The following is a 22,808-nucleotide window of genomic DNA, read 5'->3' on the forward strand; positions in this document are numbered from 1 at the left end:
TAATAAATGACTCAAATGTCAAAATAGTTTTAAATATTTTATTTTTTAAAAAATAATTTCTCACCCGTAATATTTTCAAAAATTTAAATCTATATATATCATGTCATGTTTTTTTTTTTGAAAAGAGAATAATAATTTAATATTTTAGTCTTAATCGTACATACATACCAAGTTCAATTATATTTTATGATATTATGTACATTTTATTATAATTATAATTATAATAACGGTTGTACTTATAATTTTTTAAAGATAAAGTTAATCTTGAATTCTTAATTAGTAATTAGTAGTTTTTCCCCTTTACTTAAATAATAAAAAGAGAGGGTAAATAAACCATATTTGCGTGAAGATGTGGTCATGACCGCAACTAAACAGCGTCCTGTTCGCTTCCAATTTCTTCACTTTTACTCTCAGGTCAGTCCCATTCAATTAATTTAAAAAAATCAATTCAATTGAATTTGAATTCCCTTCGAATAATAATTTCTACATCGGTCACTCTGATTTTGCTTTAAGATGTTTAATTCTGGGTAAGTGTTTGTTCTTTAAATTAATCGTTTTAAAAAAAGAAAATCATTTTACTTTCTGGATGTTTTTTAAGGATTGCTGAAGCATGATTTGATTGGCGTTTTAAGTATTTGTAAACTGTTTTTTCATAAGTTTATCTGAATTTGGTGGCAGAATAAGGTCCCTGTTTGTAGCATCAATCTCTGTTTTATGTGTGTGTATAAGCTAGTTTCATGGAGTTCTTTAAGATTATATAGATTTCATCTTTTGAAATTGAAGCTTCCAGGCCTTGTAGCTGAATTGTGTTAGGATCTGCTATTTGATTGGTGGAAATCTTACACAGATTTTCATGTTATTGGGAGCAGTTAAATAGTATTAATTTTGTTTTCTTTTTCATTTTAGTTAATATATTTTTCAAAAGAAATGAAGTTCAGAAAAGGGAACTTGGTGGAGGTTTTAAGAAGAGAAGATGATCCATGTGGCTCCTGGTATACTGCTAATATACTTTCAGCACATGGTGACAGCTATGTCGTTCGGTACAAACTGTTTACGGATCGTAAAGGAAACCAGGTGGTTGAGAACGTGCAAGGGAAGGATGTTAGACCGCTGCCTCCGTATGTAAACGGGAAGAATTGGGTGGTCGGCGATGTCACTGAGGTGTTCGATGTATGGTGTTGGAGGATAGGAAAGGTTGCAAAGGTGTTAAATAACAATGATTCTTTTGTCATTAAGTTGTTTGGTTCCATCCATCTTAAGGAATTTCATGCATCAAGCTTAAGGGTTAGGCAGGCTTGGCATGGCAACAAATGGATGGTGGTTGGGAAGGTCAGTGGCCTACTTTCATCATGGTTTTGCATTAAATTCTATTTTCTAAATGTTTATATAATAGGTTTGATTTTGTTCGAGTTTATTGGAGATCTCTTTCAATGAAGCATGGTGTAATTTGTGATGAATCGTTCGAATAAATTTAAGAAAATATCTTTTTGTTGCCTTCAGCATAGTTCTTTATGATATGAATTTCATCATTGATTGTAGTCTACTGATGCTTGGCAAGTGGAAGGCATTGTTTTTTCTGTGACCATTTTATGAGACCGCCGGTGAATATATGTTTTTTTCTTTTTGATAATGGTTCCGAATACAATTACAAGCAATGATGTCTTATAAGTCGACGGTTAGTTCTTACATTCCAGTATACTTAGTATGTCTGAATTAGATTATGTGTTTGCAGGTTGCTGGAAGTAAAGATTTGGACAACAATTTTATACCGAAAATTCCATACCACGCTGATTGCTTGCGTTTCAAGACACCATTACAACATAAGGGTGGAGCTGATAAGGTCACCATGTGCCTGTCCATTGGAGCCATACATAAAGTCTACGGTCATCAATCTGAAGAATTCAACATCGATAAGCACTTTGGTGGAAAACTTAAGACAAGGAAATTGCCTCGTAAAAGAACACATCCTTTGTTTAATCGGGTAGATGAGTTCTCTTACCGACATGCAGGGATCGATGAAAAATTCATTAAGCTATCAACAAAAACTAATAATCGGATGGAAGATACAAATCCCAACTGTGTATATCATTCTTCTAGGCCTGTTTGGTCTGCTGAAAACAGTGACAAATGCTCAGTTGCTAGCTGTAGTTTAATGGTGTTGCTGATTTTGGTGGCTGGATTTCTCTAAATCATCGAAAAACATACCCGATCATTCCGATGCCGAGTCATCATTCCCGTCTTTGTGTGTCAAAAGAAACTTACCCTCATCCCGTGTCGACAAAGTCGTCAATATCCATGAACTAGAGCTTCATGCTTACAAGTCAACAGTGGAGGCATTGTATGTTTCAGGTCCTTTAACTTGGGAGCAGGAGGAAATGTTGACGAATCTTCGCCTCTCCCTCAACATTTCGGATGAGGAACACCTACTCCAGCTGAGACACCTTTTGTCGGCTCATGTTCTATGATCCGGTCTTGTTCATGTCTCTTATGTCTTGTCCATGGATGTAATTGGTTTAATCAGGCTCCTTAACCAATGACAGTTTTCGAGACCCCTTAGCTATTCGGCTACGGCTACCGAGTCTCTTCTTCTGCAGGCGGCACCATACCTTTGTAGTTATATAACTTTTCCGGTGTATATAACATGTAAAGTATATAGAGGAATTGGAGCTTTACATGTTGAAGCTTAGAGCCAATAACAGGATTTCGTGTCTTATTATGAAAGGTGATTTGAGTGAAGAAATTCAAGATTTTCAATTTGGTTTGTGATAAAAGGATAATGTGTAGAAAAAACATTAGAATTCTTAGTTTTTTAAATAAATTCATTGGCATATAATCTTAACTAGGAAAAATATTTGTACTTGATTGAGTTTGATAAGTTAGTTCGATTAATTTAATTTACATATATGATATCTGTAGTATATCTGATATAAGTCTTATAAACATTTGACTTTGACGATGCGAAAGTAATAATTTCTTATTATGATTTTCGTAATTATTATATTTTTAATATGATTTTTTTTGTGTTTAAATATAATTTTATAAGCATGTACTTATTGAATGATTGAATATTAAAACTTATATACGTGTGTCACTGTCGCCTTCTAACCGACTTGTGTTGGTGCTAATATAAATACGTGTTATGTTCTAAAATTGGAGTGTTCTAAAATTTGGTGATAAAATTGATACAAACCATAGTGTTTAATGACAATTAGATTACTTTACCCTTAATTTTATTACATGGGTGAACAAATAGCCCAAAATTTTGAAAGGTAAAATAACCCAAAACGAGTTATAAATACAACAAAGCCCAGACAGTGTCTGTTCCTTTTTTTTCCATATGTATGGAGTAAGAAGATGTAAGACAGTAGGTTGTCCTCAACACCAGATTGAGAGCAACTTCCGTAGGAGACTTCTGAATTATGAAATGCCATCCGTGGGACTCGATCACAGACAATAATACTATTATTTAATTAAAAATATCAGGAAACATTGGTTTCAACAAAATTTTAAAATAATCTACTAATTATATTTTTTTAAATACCAATTTATTATTATTCTATTGATATTCGGAAGGCCATACAAGTTGAAAATGCCAATAAATAGGGACCACGTCACTTCATATATTTTATATATAGAACTTTCCGGTACAAAACATAGTCTTCTATAAGATAAAATGGGTCATAATATTATTGTTTTCTGGATAAACTTTAATTTAAATCCAAAATAAAATTATTTATTTTACCAAAAATACGTACGACAAAGAGAAAATATTTGTAGTCTGTCGAATGTAAAAACAAGGTTTCTGATTGGACGAGGAGGAAGGTGACTAATATGATCAATTCTGAAATATTTAGGATACGTGGCAGATTGTAGAGCTGAATGGCATAATGGACACGTGTCGATAGTAGAATAGTTAAATGTTTGGTCCTTTACCACCCCATCGTCAATTGACAATGGGCGAGAAATTCTGTAGTTTCCGGCTGTACATTTCTGTTGTTTCTTTATTCGGCGGCTAAATTTGTATATCTATATGAAATGGATGAGTAGATATAATTTTTTTTTATAAATTTTAAATATAACCCTAATATTATTTAAAGAAAAAAATTAAAATAAAAAACATTTTTAATAATTTAAAATTCATAATCTAAGAGAATATAAAAAATGAAAAATATGATTTATCTGTCAAATATATTTATTCGATGAGAAAATATTTTTAAATTATTTTAATTCAACTAATATTATTTATAAATTATTAATAAGTTTTATTAAATTTAAAATAGTGGGAAAAAACCGCAAGAGTGGCGTTTAGATGGGGAACACTTAAATTTAGGTACTAGTAGGCTATTGGGAAGTACTTGTCGCAGTAAGCCAGTAATTTCTAGTTTCTGTTATTTACAACTACGTATGACATTTTTTTCATTACTCGACATATGACATTTTTTTTATTAACAAAAATAATTGTTTTCCTTTCAATGTAAAATTAACTATTTTTAAATTTTAAAAAAATACCAATTTCAAAGAAATTATAAGAAAAATAATATAGCAATAAAATGGACAAGTGGCAATTCTACATGATGCCACACTTTGAAACATCATCATCTATATCCAAATACAAGACAGGTGGCACAAGATATTGATGCCATGTGTCAATTTTGTAAATATTAAATATTAAAATGAAACGTGGCATTGTAAATAAATTTACTTTATTATTAAAAGATAATCTGATAAAGTTGAGGGACCAAAAAGATAATTTTTCCATGAATGAAATAAAACTTTGACTCTACGCGTTTATAAAGTACATGAATTACTTTGAAAGATTTGTTGAGCTTTAGAGTCCATTCGTGGAGTTATTTAAGGGTGCGTTTGGTTTACGAAATATAAGGTTATCAGTGAGAATAAAAGATTACTAGGGAATAGGATTACTAGAAATGTTGTATTTTGTGTTTGGTTGGTTTAGTAGGAATATAAAGATTATCGTGTTTGGTTAAAAGAATAAAAGATTATTAGAATGTATATTTGACCAAACTGTCCTTATTATATATTTATATAATATTACAAGTTATAAATAATTTATATATTTTATTTAAAAAATTAAATTAATAATTTTTATATAATTTTTTTACAAAATTAAAAATATAAAAAATGTTTAATGAAAGGGTAAAATTTTATTCAACTCCTGAACTTTATATACAATTTTAATTATAGATTTTTTTTTTGTAAATATAAAATAATTTAAGGATAAATTTGTAATTTAACCTTCTTAAAATTTTTATTATTCAATGACAGAAGAATAATATTTTTGAAAAAAATAAAAATTTAAAGGCATTTTAGTCCAAAACACCGGTAATGTTACAATACCTAAGGGAAGGGAGGTAATGACATTCCCGATAATATACCTCAAAAAATCTACTATTGGTAATAAAACATTTTCGGAAATGACGTTCCCGGCCAAACCAAACGGGAGAATGTGGATTCTATTTCCTGTGAATCCCACATTCCCCGTCCAAACGCCCTTAAACGCTAAACAGATGCATAACATCTAGAATTTGTGGGCCATTGAAAACTTCTACATATTTTGTTCAGCTTCTACTTAAGTCGTAGGCTAAATTGGAGTTGTGATGTATGGAAACGATAACTAACATAGATATTTTAATATTCAAATTTAAATTTAGACTCAATAATTAGATTATTTCTCATTTGATTATTATTATTTATACTTTTATTATATTCCATTTATTTTCACCGTTAATATTTTAACGTATTGTTTAAAGAATTTAGTTCTTATTATGCTATAACCTTGTTGGCAGCTCTACAATATAAAAGAAATGATAAAGGAGTTCAACGAGTGGTTAAATTTAAATCCATTCATTTACTCTGTATTATTTGTTTTTTAAACCAAAAATATATTTGATAATTATTTTAGAAAAAAATTATTCGTTTGTTACCTTTAGACAATCTTTAAAAACTTTCAATCTTTTGTAGATAAGATCTTCTCATATAGTAAAGGTTTTGATTAGCTTACATCTTTTAAGCACACTTTTTTTTTATAAATTATAATGTATAGATAAAATTCGTATCATGTCGGAATAAAATTCAAAATCTAAATATTAGATTTTTGATATGCAGACTTATAGGTAATTATAATAATCTTATAACTAACACACACTAAGAGTCGTTATAAACACTCATCAAACCGGTAAAAAGGCTAAAATCCTATCATCCTCACGGTTTCTCTGTCATCTTCTTAATCTCTCATAATTCTATTCAATATGAAAATATATAATTATTTCTTGATCGACTACAACTTTTCATTAAATCAGAATAAATGAACCACTTACGATGATAGATAATTTTTCGTCAACATTTAATTTTGAATCGGAAAAATAACAAATTTACAATGAAAATAAATGCAAATGTTAATTGTTAATAAACCTAATAACATATTAAAAATGAACATTCAATATGTGCGGAAAAAAAGTGATCATTCATTATGATCAAGGTAAAGAGGAACTGCGCAATGGCAAAGAGCGTGACAGGCAGGCAAGTCACCGCATACACCGGGAACGCAGCGTACTTCAACTATCTTTCAAATAAAGAAATGTCCCGCGCAGAACGACACCAACACCGACGCTATCGACACAAACAGCGACGTCAACCCCAGCAAAAGTTTCCGTGCAGATCTATGCCGAAATCCCTCTCTTGATACCGAGACGTTAGTATCGATAGAACATCACTACGGACGTCACCGAGAAACAGAGCGTGATGAGGGATGAGATTGCGAACACATCGAATGCCGGATGGTTTTCCAATGTGGGTGTTCCACTCTCCGAATTCACACCGCCAGGCACGGTGGTTGATGTGGCGAATGCCACGGTCGCGATCAATGCTGCACTACAGAGCACGACTCCGAGGTGTGGTTAGCCATTCTCCACCCTTGGCAACGAGGTGTTTGTGTGTCTCGGTGAATATGTCCCTTGGGGTCTTGTTGTCCTTGTTGTAACGAGTGAAGAAGTGGGCAGGCATGGAGTGCTTCACAAACTAAAGAATGCTCATGGTGTCAAATTATGATCAATTATAAATTAAATCAATGTAAACATGGTCGTACCTCATACCACTTGATTTCCCATTGCATTTGTAAAGCTGCGCCAGGGATGAGCCAAGGCCTGTGGTCACCCAAACATTGCGGCAAGGTGCAGTGCACTATTTCCGTCACGATCCACCGCTCGGAAAACGCTGTCTTTCATGATGTTTTATTAAGCAAGAGCTCGTATACTGAGGTTGCCGGTTTTCCACACGCAAGCAATACTATGTTCTTCTTTTCCGAGTTCGTTCATGGATCGCCACCGGAAAAACGTTGTAGGATTTCATCCACCATTTCTGTGATTCCGTTCTTTACCGCGATCATATTGCCGTCTCTCTTTCCGCCGCTTCTTTGGTTTTCTCCTTTTCTCCTGCCAGTCAGTGGATTTTGCAATGTTACAGAAAATTATTCGTACCATTCATGTGTGTGCCATAATGTTCTTACGTTTACCTTTTGAAGTTTTCCCTTAATCTTATCACGTTGTTTAGCTGGATGTGAATCATCACCAGATGCAAGCATTTTAACGTCTCCGCCTTCGGTGATTTCATAAGGCTTTGTCTCATCGGCATCATATAACAATTGCTGCGGCCGACAGCCGTTGTCTTCGTACTGGTACATAGAAACATGTTGCAGAAGTTCATTCATGATCTGGACAGCCCAAGTATGCTTCGTTTTTCTTCTCCCTTAACTTCCTAATTCTCTGCGATCCTATGAACAACCAACATTAATGAATTATCAAAGAGATAGTACGATTCGTGAGCAAGTAGAAAGACTGAATATCCGGTATAGTTCGACCTACCTAATCCAAGTATAACCAAAATTGCTTTGGATAGCAACTTGACGAAATCAATGAAGGTGACATAATTGGGAGGAACGAATTGATGGTCCATCTCCGTAGCGCCTTTTGTCTCCTGTGCAAGTACAAAACAATATTTCTTCCATTAGATGCCTGCAGGACTGCAGAGCTAGACAGTTAAGCTGCATAATCTTGTCGATTTATTCCTTTTTGGTCGCGTGTTGAGATGTGCCGGATGATTTCCGAGGTTTCTCAGTGCCTTTGTGTTTCTTAATTCTAACTCATCGATTGTTTGCAGTTTCCATTCTCGGTCCTATTTATTAGGCGACGAAATCCGATATTATGTTCAATTCCCTTTTGTTTTAGCATCAATTCATGTGTTGCAGACAATGGATTGCTTACCTTAGGCACCGTCTCCGGGACGACATTAGGAGCTTCAAGGTTTCAACCGCATCTCCTCCCTTGGTTGTGTTCTGTGAACTTTTTGTCACTGCAAAATGTAATAAAATTGTTCGAATGAACCATAAAAAGTATCGACGGCATGATGTTAAGACCGTATTTTAATTCTTATCCCAGCTTCTACCGGTCTCGTTAGCATACCTACTTGAACCAGCTGCTTAGCAGGTGCAACAAGTGCATGCATGTTTGGTAATTGCCGGGATAACTATTTCTCATCATCCTTTCTTGGATTCCTTAGATTGGCCATAGCTTGCAGATTTCGAAATGATGGTTCCACCTTAAGTGGTTCGACGATATACTTCCGAAAAAATTGATAATGTGATCACTTGAATATGTGAATCTCTATACTTTTGACGGTGAAACCGAGACTAATGAATATCACTTACAACGATAGATAAGCTGGCTGAAACGACCGAGATGGCTACCGCTTCGGAAGGCAGTCGGGTTGCTAGCCAAGAGATGAGGGCTGTATTCCATTCTCGTTTACGTAATTAACAAGATCTTGATAAAGGTAAATGAATTGAAATGCCAAATCTGTGAAGCACATTAGAGTTAACACAAATATGCTAATATGTTTAAAAGAGTTGTGGGAAATGTTACCAAAATAGTCCTCCAGATATGGCACAGTGAAGAACATTTTCACCATCTTTTCTTCTGCAATAAGAATACCCTTCTTCCGGGCTTTGACAGTAAGAGTTAAGGCAAAGAAAAGCGGTCTTGCCGTGTAGAGCGGCCACGAACATTGGTGTTTCTCCGTCGTAGTTCCGAATCTCAAACAACAACGGGTCCACTCTCCACGAGGCATTGACACATCCTTACGTTCCCTAGAGAGCCGCAACGTGCAGCGGGGTATTCCCCTGCTCGTTCCGGATTTCCAAGGCTTTCCGTGGGTTCGTTTCGGGCTGAAACCAAAATCCACTCAGCTGTTCTACGACGGCTTCTTGGGCGTTGGAGACGGCGATGTGCAATGCGGTGTCGCCTGATCTTATGATCTTAGCCACATGAAACCGATGGATCGTTCTCGTATATGCTTTAACAGTGTTCCATTCACCTTTCATGGCACATTTGAACGTTCTTTTCTTCACTAATGTTTCTAGACCCTATTTTCTGTTCATAAGAGTGTAAGCTGTGGTAGAGACAAAAGTTACATAAATACAGCAAAAGTGAGTTTACATTTGCAAGGAAGGAATCACTTGAGACATGAAGGAAAAAAAAAGGTTGCCACTTTTCTATCCACTAATTTTAATAAAATGGTAAATGTATATGTGACAATTTTGATAGATTAATTTTAATGAAAATAATAAATGATACATTAAATATTTTAAATTTGAGAAAATCGCCTCAGTGACCAAAAAAAAGTTATAATATACGATTTTAACCAACTTTTTTTGGATTTGCCAAAATGACCAACAAAATCGCAACGCGAAATAAAAATCGCAACGCGATCCCCATCGCAAATCAGTTTCCAGAATCGCAACGCGATTCTTGAAAATCGCGATGCGATAGTACAAATTCGCATTGCGATTTTCCATAATCGCAACGCGAATATGAAAATCGCAACGCGAACACATAAATCGCAACGCGTATCCGTAAATCGCAACGTGTATCCGTAAATCGCAACGGTATGGGTAAATCGCAATGCGTATCCGTATATCGCAACGCGTATCCGTAAATCGCAACGCGTATCCGTAAACCGCAACGTGTATCCGTTAAATCGCAACGCGTATCCGTAATCGCAATGCGTATCCGTAAATCGCAACGCGTATCCGTAATCGCAACGATAATCCGTAAATCGCAACGCGTATCCGTAAATCGCAACGATAATCCGTAAATCGCAACGAGAATCTGTAAATCGCACGATAATCCGTAAATCGCAACGAGAATCTGTAAATCGCAACGATAATCCGTAATCGCAACGAGAATCTGTAAATCACAACACTGAAATTTTGGGTATATAACACTGAAATCATAAACTAAATCCCTAAATCGCAACTCATCCATCTCCATCTATCCTCTCTCCGGCGACATCCGTTCCTATATCCAACGACATCCTTCCCCATCCGGCAACAGTCTTAGTTTCGCATCTCGTTGTTTAGTTAAACATGAAATCATCTAATGTTGATCATGTTTGGATAGATTTGTGTTTTGGAGGGTCATGGGATAATGTTAATGGTGTTTTACAATATATGCCTTTACCCATAATCTTCAACTAAAATTGTCTTTACAAAAGTTAACTTATGAAACTCTAATGCTACGTGTTTCAATAAATTGAATTTAGAGCCCCTAAGTGGATTTAGGCTATCTTATCAGAGAAATGGTAAAGTTTATTTGTTAACCGACAATGAAGATGTTGAACGATTCATTGGTTACATTAGTGTTTCACAAGATGATGTTACATTGTATGTTGTTGAACCTAGAAGTAGTATGTTGGGTCAGTAGCGGGTAGTAATCAACTAAGTTTTTCTCAAAACCCACAACCTTCTCTAATCCAAATCCCAATCAACTTTCAGCACCAAATCCGGTTTTCGTATTGACCAGTTAGACGATGATGAGCCACAGAAAAAATTGTGAGTACTAGTCAGTATTCGAAATTTGGTCTTGGTCAATATCCGACTTTGATATTGGTCAATACACGGATTTGATGATGTTTCAGAAGAGAAACAGACATGCGTGTAATGATATGATATTGGTCAATACCGAATTTTGATGATGAAACAGCCGTTGCCGAGAATGTAATGTTGATGATAATGAGGAGGAAGTTACGACTGTGAATGAACATGTTGAACATCCATCTGTAATTCATATAATCCTGAAGAAGAAAAAGAAGAAGAAAAAGTCCCGAGAAGAAAAAAAATGCCACGGGCGTATAACTGGATATGCCAGAATTACTTCAGATACCGGAGAAGAGTTGATAAAGAAAGCAGTTGATTGTTACACAAAAGTTATTCGTATCAAAAGATGATTGTTTTGATACAAGGAAGACTTGAAGATAGCTTATATACGAAATGTGTGGAAGATGGCTATCAACTAAAGTTAACAATCAAGCAAAGATCGTTTCGAAACAAGGTGTATGATTGACAAAACTGTACGGCGTATGATTGCAAAGAGAATAAAAGATTGCAAAATGTTTCAAGTTAGGACTTTTATTGATAAATACATGTTCAAGAACCCAAGTTTTTCCTCACCATAGACAGGCAAACAAAGGTGTTGGGTGGTTTTTGGCTGGCTTAATGTTTTTGAATGGCAGGGTATATCGGGGACATGAAATTATGACTGACATGAATGCTCGGTTCAAGATTAGATATCATATTCTCAAGCTTGGAGAGCCAAATGCCTGGAATTGGGTGAGGGGGTCGCCAGAAGCATCGTTTGCCCAACTGCCGCTTATTGTCACAATTTAAAGCTGAAAATCCTGGGTCGGTAACTCATATCAAAACAGATAGAGATGGACGCTTTGAGTTGCTTTTTATCGCCATTGGTGCTACGGTTAGTAAATCAATATAATTTTGTTGACTCATTTTTGTTAGTTACATGCATTTCACATTAAATGATATATTTCTGTGTATATTATTTTTGTAGATTCGTTCGTTTATTACTTGCATGCGCCCAGTTATTATAGTTGACGGAGCACTTTGAAAGGTCGATACCTTGGAGTAAACTTATTAGCAGTAGCCATGGATGCTAACAATGGGATATTGCCAATAGCTTACGGGGTTGGCAAATCTGAAACCTCTGATTCATGGACATGGTTTATGGGGCATCTTAGGGATTGCATAGGTCCTATTAGCAATCTGACAATCATATCCGATAGGGCAAACTCATTGACAACGCTGTTAGAAGGGGTTTCCCAGATGCTTTTCATGGACTTTGTGGTGTTCATTTGTATAGAAATCTAAAATCAAGGTCTGGTATAAAAAGCACAAATGGACATACTGGAGGCTGTAAAAGCTTATCGGGAAGTGGATTTCAATAAGCATATAAATTGTTAAGACGTGTTTTGCCTCAGTGTGCTCAAACACTAGAAGATGTCGGGTTTGAAAGATGGTCAAGAGTACATCAACTTGGAGCAAGATATGGTTTCATGACGTCTAATAGTGCAGAATCAATCAACGCTCTAAGTCGTCATTCCCGGAAATTACCCATTACTATGTTAATGGAGTTTTTCGAGCCTCTATTCAACAGTGGTACTACAAGAAAAGAAACCATGCAGGTATTATTTCTTTGAATTCGTAACTATCATATTTATATTTTACTAAGTATTGTTTATTTAAATTTCCAGGAACATTGGAACATCGTGTTACACCATGGACTGAAAAAAGAAACGAAACGTGTTGTGAAGTCAACGTCATGGAGAGTTGAACCATGTTCAAACACTTGTTTCAAGTACTGGATAATAACTTAAAGGGCTAGTCGATCTAAATGCAAAGACGTGTAGTTGTATGAAATGGCAAACATCTGGTTATCCGTGTGGCCATGTTATAAAAGTTGCTCTTCATTTAAACCAAGATGATTCAAGCGCATACGCTATGGATTGTACACTACAGAAGTTTATCGACAGACTTAGCCGAGATTGTCTACCCTATTCCACATCCTTCTGAGTGGGACATACCAGATGACTTACAAACAGTTTTGCCACCAGCCATGGACAGAAGGCTACCTGGCCGACCAAAAAGTCACGATCGTATACCGTCTAAGGGTGAAGAGAAGAAGAGATCGACATGTAGTCGGTGCAAGGAAAGTGGTCATACAAGGTTGACATGTGGATCACCAGTGCCATCAAAATCATCTTTTCCTCTACCAAAATATGGATCCTCATCAAAATCCAAAGCTCATATGGTGTGAACTTTGTATTATGTAAACGTTGTTATTCAGTTGTATGTAAACGTTTTAACATTAACATTTTATGTGTATTATGTAACGTTGCCATCAAAGCTCATATGCAAACGTGTATTATGTGGATTTATGTGTGAACTTTTAACATTTCAGTTGAATTAATGACTCAGGCCAACATTTTGACTTAACCAACTCTTGTTATTCAGTTGTTATCACTATTAGGCATGCATTTGACTACGCAACACGGAAAATACAATCGCAACGCGAAATGAAAATCCCAACATGAAAATCGCAATGCGGAAATGAAAATCGCAACGAGAGAATCGCAATGCGAATGAAAATCGCAATGCGAAATGAAATCGCAACGAGAGAATCGCAATGCGAAATGAAAATCGCAATGCGAATGAAAATCGCAACGAGAGAATCGCAATGCGAAATGAAAATCGCAATGCGAAATTAAAATCGCAATACGAAATGAAAATCGCAATGCGAAATGAAAATCGCAATGCGAAATGAAATCGCAACGAAAGAATCGCAATGCGAATGAAAATCGCAATGCGAAATGAAAATCGCAACGAGATAATCGCAATGCGAAATTATAACGCATTGCGATTTCATTTCCGCATTGCGATTTTCATTCGCATTGCGATCTCTCGTTGCGATTTTCATTTCGCATTGCGATTTTCATTCGCATTGCGATAGTCATTTTTGCCTTCAACATAATGCAGATTGAAATCAACAAAATCAACCATTACTTTCAATCAATTAAACAAGCAAATAAGAATTATGTTCGCATCAATTACACAAATAACTTTTACAAATCATCTTTTACAAATCAATTAAACAATCAAAATTGAATCAACTTTACAAATCAATTAAACAATCAAAAACAATCAATTAAACTATTGAATCAACTTTTGCAGCTCGACATCATTTTCACGCAGTTCACTTCTGAGATTAACCTGCAGAAACCAACATTTGTTCAAACAACACTTTCTACGCAAATTATTGAATTCTAATTACTTAACCAAACATTTTCATTATAAGTATATAAACTTACCAATTGTTTATGGACATTTTTATAACGCGGATGCAGGTAGGCAGCGTCTCGTATATCGATTTAGCCATAATGCCGAAACCACAAGCCTACTGCAGCTTTATCTCTATCGGTGGGAGGTAGATACTTGATGCTTCCCGTCGTCAAACGCTCACGCCAAGCATACGAGGACCACAATCTCTCTGGCTCCGCTCGTTTGTTGTGGCGCGGTCTCGTCTCTAATAACTGTAATATTGAGCTTCTTTGGCTTCTGTTTCCAGAACGAGTCCAATAATTGATCGCATCCAAGAATTTAGCCAAATGAGAGCTCCATCCTTAATAACATCTCTTAAATCAGCCAATGATATGTAATTTATCATGCTGTCATACACTATTGTCTTAAGGGATGGGAGCTGAAGCTCGACGAGAATCCAATGTTTACGTTCCAAAACAGGGATAAACACCTGCAATCATAAGTAATAATTCATTCATTTGCGCACTTATTTCATAAAACCTTTAACTCAATCTAAAATAAATACTACCTTATCGACCTCCCACCATGCAGGATAAAGTTAGCTTGTCCATTGCCCAAATCAAATGATTCATCTCGTGCATTCTTCAAGTGAACGGCGTGAAAAGACGTCGGCATTATTGTATATCGTATATTTTTATTTTCTTAAGTTTTCTTATTATTAGAAGACGTGTCACCCACGCATCGATATGCTGTTTTACAAAAAAGACATATAGTGACTTATAAATTTAAAAAAAAAATTAATCAAATTGAAATATAAGAAAAATATAAGACTTACCCCCCCATCGAAATAGCCATTGTCTTCGACCCCTAATAATACGCCCCACCAAGGCCGTTCAAGCAACAAAAAGATCATCGGTGAGCTTGCATATGTCAGTGAAACACCCCTTGCTCCGCTCATGTAGATAAAAATCAACTGCGGTCTTAGCCCAAAGGGTGTTATCCAAAATTGTGTCCGGTAGTTGTTCCTCTCCTCTTCAGATACCGGTATGGTACTGGCCGGTAACTCATACGAGAGCCAACTCTCATCCATCATGTCCGGAACCGTGGGGGTTTCTCAATACTTCGATATATTACCCCATGTGAATCGGGCTCTGGAATGGTGGGAGGGACCTCTTCAACGATGACAGTTGCCTCTTGAACGGTGGGAGGGGACTCTCGAGGAATGATATGGGGGGCCTCTTCAACGATAGGAGTGGACTCTTGAGGGATGACAGGCGAGTCGGGCTTCTTCTTGCGGTGTCTTCGCACTATTGGGGTGTACGGAGACTTAATAGCACGTGCACGCTGTCTGATGCGTGAACTCCGTCGTGCAAGCATAACCCGACGTAAAGCATCCACTCTATCGGGCCGCTAAATAATTAAATACAAAAATCAGTAAATAAACAGACATGATATTTAAACAGTGAAACAAAGACAAATATGTTTCAAACTTGCATTGTATTCACCCAAGTCATTATTCTATCATAGTTCACAAATGCATCAGATAACAAAGAAAAATATGTTCAAACTAATACCCTGAAGTTAGTATTTGTCTTTGATTTGTCTATTGGTTGAAGTAATGCAATCCATTCAAGTTTCAATTTGCAGAAGAAAGAATAGTTACTTTCGCAACACGAAACTTAAAATCGCAACGCGAAACCAAAATCGCAACGCGAAATGAAAATCGCAACGACAGAATCGCAACGCGAATGAAAATCGCAACGAAAGAATCGCAACGCGAAATGAAAATCGCAATGCGATTTTGGTTTCGCGTTGCGATCTTGTCGTTGCGATTTTGGTTTCGCGTTGCGATTCTGTCGTTGCGATTTTCATTTCGCGTTGCGATTTTGGTTTCGCGTTGCGATTTAAGTTTCGTGTTGCGAAAGTAAACTATTTCTTCTTCTGCAAATTGAAACTTGAATGGATAAATTTACTTTCAACCAAAAGACAAAACAAAGACAAATACTATTTCACAGTGTTAAAGAATACACAGTTTAGCAGAATTGGCAGCAACCGAACAAATTTACTTTCAACCAAAAGACAAAACAAAGACAAATACTATTTCACAGTGTTAAAGATACACAGTTTAGCAGAATTGGCAGCAACCGAACAAATTTACTTTCAACCAAAAGACAAAACAAAGACCAAATATTTCAGTGTTAAAGAATACACAGTTTAGCAGAATTGGCAGCAACCGAACAAATTTACTTTCAACCAAAAGACAAAACAAAGACAATACTATTTCACAGTGTTAAAGAATACACAGTTTAGCAGAATTGGCAGCAACGAATAAATTTACTAAGCAATCTAAGTGAAATGGCTAATCTAAGTGAAATTACGAGTAAATTTATCATTAAGTTAAATATGGAAAATCTTAAACTTACCTCGTTGCGTAGAGTATGAACCTCATTCTGCAACGATACTATCATCTCACGTAGAGCGGCAACCTCACCACGTAAAGTTGACACCTCCACACGCCATGCACCATCGTTATCGCGTAGAGTACCGATCTCCTCACGCAAGGCATTGACCTCATCACGTAACTCCCTTGACTCATCCCGTTGAGGTGGAGGTGGAGAACAGGGAGATAGGAGTCGTGGCATCTTTGCCGGTCGCCTATCATGAGGTGATGGTGGAGAAGAGGCTCGATGATGTGACGGGATAGGTGATGGCTCTCGTTCTAGAGGTGTATAGTCGTCACGATCGGGTGATGGCTCTAGGTGAGGTGATGGCTCTCGAATTGGAGGAAGTGGATGCTGCTCATCATCCGTGCCATCAAAAAACTCTGACTAGCTTGCCACCAATCAGTGGCAAGCTCTTCCTCCGTGGGTGACAGTCTTTGTAATGGAATGTTGGCCTCCTAAAATATAAAAACTCAAACAAAGTTAAACGTCTACTATTAATAACTTGTTTATATATTATATGAAAGTATTTGTGTTAACTTACATTATTTATTGTGGCATATGGTATTAAGTCTTCCCAATCCAACAGAGTTTTCCTCTTCCAGGAAATAGCCCTGGGAATATCATTTGACGTTTTTATTGCATATGTACGCATGCTGGGGAAAGCCTCGAATATCCAAATCTACAAACAATAATAACAAAATTAGTAATTGTTAATAATTAATTATAATTTTAGAAACATTATATAGAAATTCTTACCTTAAAGGCCCAAACAAAGCCTGACAAAGTGTATTTGGACCCATCGCCCCGCAAACTTTTGCGGTCATCAAAGGCAGACGACAACTTAGTCCAGGTAGCTTTCCATATATACGAACCCCACGGAACAGATTCCATGCATTCAGGTCCTCTACCAATATTAGCTCCCGATGAATAGGTTGTCTGGCCTCTCTGCCTAAAAAGCCGGCATACACAAGTAGTAGAAGGCTCGGACAACATCGACGTCTTCCATCCGAGTGAAACCAGCTTTCTTATTAAATAATTTCTTCAGGTCGTCGACATGTAGGTTCGGCTTCTCCATTGACTCATCCGGAAAAACCCGGGATAACCATGATGGGCGGGCGATATGACGAGTGTACCGGCCTACATCATCGTGTCCGAATCGTAGACAGTGATTAAGCAGAACTCCTTCCGCCCAAAGCAAGTATACGCTGGTGGAAAATGAAACCATATCTTCCTCACCACGTTGTATACTGTCGGGTAGATTTGATGTCATGGTCTGAAGCCACAAATGGGTCAAATTAGCATCTCCACCCGGATGCTGTACTCTCAGCCATGGCCCGAAGCAGGTTTCCTCAAACAATTGTCTTTGAGCAGGTGAAAGCTTCTTTGCAATTGTAGTGGCCAGGCTGACTTTATTTCTCAAGGTCAATTGAGCCGAAAAAAATTTCTACAAAAACAATAAACATACCAAGTTAGATATACCAAAAACTACACTGTGAAGATATACCAAAAACAATAAACATAAAAAGTAGTAGTTTATTCTTGAAACTAAAATTTGCAACACTGTTTTGTCTTTTGGTTGAAATGAAAATCGCAACGAGAGAATCGCAACGCGAGATGACAATCGCAACGAGATCAACGCGAAATGAAAATCGCAACGAGAGAATCGCAACGCGAAATGAAAATCGCAATGCGATTTTGGTTTCGCGTTGCGATTCTCTCGTTGCGATTTCCATTTCGCGTTGCGATCTCTCGTTGCGACAGTCATTCTCTCGTTGCGATTTTCATTTATCTCGTTGCGACTCTTCTGCAAATTGAAACTTGAATGGATTGCATACTTCAACCAAAAGACAGAACAAAGACAAAGACAAATACTAACTTGAAAATCGCAACGAGAGAATAGCAACGCGAAATGAAAATCGCAACGACAGAATCGTAACGCGAAATGAAATCTAAGTGAAATGGTTAATCTATTATTGAAATGACCAGTAAACTTATCATCAGTTTCAATATGAGAAACCTACAATAATGCAAACATTTCAAAATAAAATAATTAAAAAACTAACCCTCGGAGGTTGATTTTCCATTTCTGAATATTGTGAGGGATTTGACCGTGAATGGTTGTGAGGGATTTCGCCGGAGATGGGGACGGAAATCTTCGGAGATGGGGACGGATTTCTTCGCCGTAGAGAGTGAGAGATGGAGATGGGACTGAGTTGTGATTTTAGGTTTTAGGTTATGAGTTGCGATTACGGGATTTGTCTTAATATTTTTTGTAATTTGAAAATAAAATACGCGTAGCGATTATAATGGCGCTTTAAATATCGCGTTGCGATTTACGGATACGCGTTGCGATTTTATGTATTATCGTTGCGATTTACGGATACGCGTTGCGATATACGGATACGCATTGCGATTTACCCATACGCGTTGCGATTTACGGATACACGTTGCGATTTACGGATACGCGTTGCGATTTATGTGTTCGCGTTGCGATTTTCATATTCGCGTTGCGATTTTGGAAAATCGCAATGCGAATTTGTACTATCGCATCGCGATTTTCAAGAATCGCGTTGCGATTTTGGAAACTGATTTGCGATTCTGGAAACTGATTTGCGATTCTGGGGATCGCGTTGCGATTTTTATTTCGCGTTGCGATTTTGTTGGTCATTTTGGCAAATCCAAAAAAAGTTGGTTAAAATCGTATATTATAACTTTTTTTTGGTCACTGAGGCGATTTTCTCTTTAAATTTTCTTTTCCTTTAGTTTATTTATTTCAAAAGTTATTTAAATCAAAATTAATATTTGCTTATTTTTTTTGATTAATATGTGGTAAATACAAGACGGTATATGTTCAAATAAATTTTTCAATCTTTTGATAATGAAAGCTCACACCCGGCATTATAATGCTCGAACTTGAGTCTTGAATAACAACAATTCATTTATTATAGAAGTCACTTGGCTCTTTAATCTCTATTTATTTTTTAAAAGTTTAGCATGATATTATTTTTATAATATTATGTATGATATTTGTAATTAATGTATTAATTTCTTTCAATAAGAATATGATATATGTTATCATTTATTGGAGGGAGAAAATGGGAAACAATAATTTCAACTAAGGAAAATTCATTAGTTATATACAGAATAAATATTTAAGTTAAACTAAGGTTGATGGCATTAATTAATATGAATATACTTTTAAATTAGTATTAATATATTTTTAAAATTATATATTTCATATTTTACTTAAACGTATTTGATATTTTATTTAAAAATATATATTTGGTATAATTAGATATAAATTCTTTCACATTCAATATACATTAATTAATTAATTTAATTGATTGGGTCAATGATTTAAGGTTTAAGTGTTCATTTGCTCCCTAAAGAATACACTTTATGTTTGGTAAAAAGGCATCATAGGCCCTCCAAATTAAAAATAAAAACAATGTGGCTCCTATCGCTTTTTTGGATCAATGTGATCCTCCAATTCAAAAAAAGAATTTAATGTGACCATTTGACCAACGTTTTCTATCATTGACTAAGACTCCGTTAATTCCCACTATTATAATTAGATATAAATTCTTTCACCTTCAATATACATTAATTAATTAATTTAATTGATTGGGTCAAAGATTTAAGGTTAACTGTTCATTTGCTCCCTAAAGAATACACTTTATGTTTGGTAAAAAACCATCAAAGGCCCTCCAAATTAAAAAAAAAAACAATGCGCCCCTATCGCTTTTTTAGATCACTGTGATCCTCCAATTCAAAAAAAAAAAAGAATCCAATGTAACCCTTTGACCAACGTTTTCCATCATGGACTAAGATTCTATTAATTCCTATTGTTATAAAATGGGTAAATCACACTTTCCATCATTCAACTATTTTCTTCTCTTCTATTTTGGTCACTAAATTCTAAAAATTTCAATACGAGGATATTTATCGCTATCTTATTGTATAAATTTTAAGATTATCATGTCAACCTCATTATCTAGAATTAAAATAAGATTAAATTTATATAATTTATAAATATTAAAAAATAAATTTCTTAAATCATATTTTAAATTAGGACTAACTTGATCTAATTATCTTTCTATTTAGTTATACGAATAAAATTAATCACATAATTTAATGACTAATCACATAATCTAATCATAAATTGAAGTTTAAATATCGGGTCTGATATGATAATTTTAAAATTTATACAATAACACATTTAGTTTTCATATTTATATATTTAATCAGGTTAGTCTTAATTTAAAATATGATTTAATAAATTTATTTTTTAAATATTTATAAATTATATCAGTTTAATATAATTTTAATTCTAAATAATTTAATAAATGTAACCATCTAATAAAATAGCAATAAATATCCTTGTGTTGATTTTTTTTAGAATTTAGTGACCAAAATAGAAGAGAAGAAAATAGTCGAGTGATGAAAGGTGTGATTTACCATTTTATAACAACTTTAATCAACGAAATCTTGGACAATAACGGAAAACGTTGGTCAAAGGGTCACATTGGATTTTTTTTTCGAGTTGAAAGGCCACATTGATATGGAAAAAAATGATAGGGATCACATTGATTTTTTAGGAAGTTGGAGAGCCTTGATTCATTTTTGCCTTATCGTTTTATCCTTTAATTTTTTTTTGAAACTTTTTGCTTCTTAGACCATCAAAAGTTACCTCCATTGTCTTAGTTTTTTACACTGTTTAAAGAAAATTTTGACTAATAAGAGCTTACCAAGTGATAATTTTAACTGACTGACTAATAAAAATGATAAATCACATATTAAGTCTGTTAGATTTTAATTTTGTTAACTTTAATCTTTAAAAATTATTTAAATCGAAATTATTTTTTATTTAATTATTTATAATTTTTGGGGATATTTTTATTTAATATATTAATTTTATTTTAATAAAAATACGATATGTGTCATCATCTAATATAAGAAAAACATAAAAAATAAGAATGTCATCTAAGATAATTAAACTCTTGATTTAAAGAAAAACGATAAAATAAAGGTGAATAACTTAATCAATTGACCAAATGTACTTGTTTGACCACTGGGATAAAACTTAAACACATTATTTTATGATCAAAATTAATATCTAAGTTAAAATAAGATTGATACTCCTATTTATTAATATATATATATATATATTAATGTGAGGTAAGTATAAAGTAATATCTGTTCAAAAGTAACTTTTAATCATTAACAATTAGTTGATCTAGTGGGATGAGACATTAGATCCCTTAAATAAGGTTAAAGATTTGAATCCTACCTATTACGAATGGAGCAAACTGGGTTGAGAGGGTCGCCCTTGCTTCTGCAATACCCGATTCAAATTAGTCAATCAATAGATTGGATACCAGTGATTATAAAAAAAGAGATAAATTTTAATCATTTAATATTAAACACTCATATTTCAAGCATTTTTAATGTTTGAACTTGAGACCTAATAAATAACAATTACTTTATCACCAAAGTCGATTAGTGAATATTAATATAATTTTAAATTAATTTAATTTAACACGTTCTTAAATTAACAATAACATATTCTTAAAATCATATATTTGACATAATTAGATATAAATTCTTTCACTATTAATATATATATTTATAGAAAGAATGATGCATTAATTAATTAACTTAATTGATTGGGTTAAAGATTTAATATAACAATTTATTGACATTTTTATATGTACATATTCAGAGTGTATTGGATAGTTATTTTTACATTAAATCAAATAAAAATTAATAATATGTACACTATGAATTAATTTTAACAATCAAATTTAACGATCATATAAAAATGTTATGTACATATTCTTAATGAAAAAAGTCTTTAGACAATTAAAATTAATTGAGAGTGTATTGGATAGTTATTTTTACATTAAATCAAATAAAAAATTAATAATAGATACTTAGTATTATTTAAATATAATTTATAAAATTATTTTTTGAATAAAATGTATACTTCATATAATTTATGAAATTATTATTTATTGATGATAGATAAGATAATAATTTATAAAAATAAAACAATTAATGATATTTTTTTTTAATTCATCCATTCTAAGTGTCGCAACCGTCTTTTCGTTGGGCCCCGGAATTGGGCTTCGACTTAGATTAAATGTGGTTAGGAGTCGCCACCGATCATTTATTTAAAAATAAAT

At 34.4% G+C, this 22,808-nt stretch overlaps 1 protein-coding gene across 2 annotated transcripts; it reads left to right on the forward strand.

The window, feature by feature from the left end:
* Window positions 1–354: 354 nt before the first annotated feature.
* Window positions 355–2,693, forward strand: LOC120209185. Of its 2 annotated transcripts, XM_039208255.1 has the most exons (3): window positions 355–414; window positions 699–1,329; window positions 1,733–2,693. In XM_039208255.1, the coding sequence occupies exons 2-3, from the start codon at window positions 928–930 to the stop codon at window positions 2,186–2,188; spliced, it is 858 nt and encodes a 285-aa protein (XP_039064186.1). In that variant the 5' UTR covers window positions 355–414; window positions 699–927; the 3' UTR covers window positions 2,189–2,693. The 2 variants fall into 2 exon arrangements, with proteins under 2 accessions (XP_039064186.1, XP_039064187.1); XM_039208256.1 differs by lacking the exon at window positions 355–414 and having other exon boundaries at window positions 692–1,329.
* The last annotated feature ends 20,115 nt before the right edge of the window (window positions 2,694–22,808 follow it).

Source organism: Hibiscus syriacus, unplaced genomic scaffold, assembly GCF_006381635.1.
Source record: "Hibiscus syriacus cultivar Baekdansim isolate YM2019G1 unplaced genomic scaffold, ASM638163v2 tig00018191_pilon, whole genome shotgun sequence".
Taxonomy (NCBI): domain Eukaryota; kingdom Viridiplantae; phylum Streptophyta; class Magnoliopsida; order Malvales; family Malvaceae; genus Hibiscus; species Hibiscus syriacus.

Bases quoted from the DNA above. Each gene is read 5' to 3' on its own strand.
- LOC120209185 (XM_039208255.1), top strand. From the start codon at position 928: ATGAAGTTCAGAAAAGGGAACTTGGTGGAGGTTTTAAGAAGAGAAGAT. The intron at 1,330-1,732 runs GTCAGTGGCCTA...ATGTGTTTGCAG, and splicing joins AATGGATGGTGGTTGGGAAG to GTTGCTGGAAGTAAAGATTT.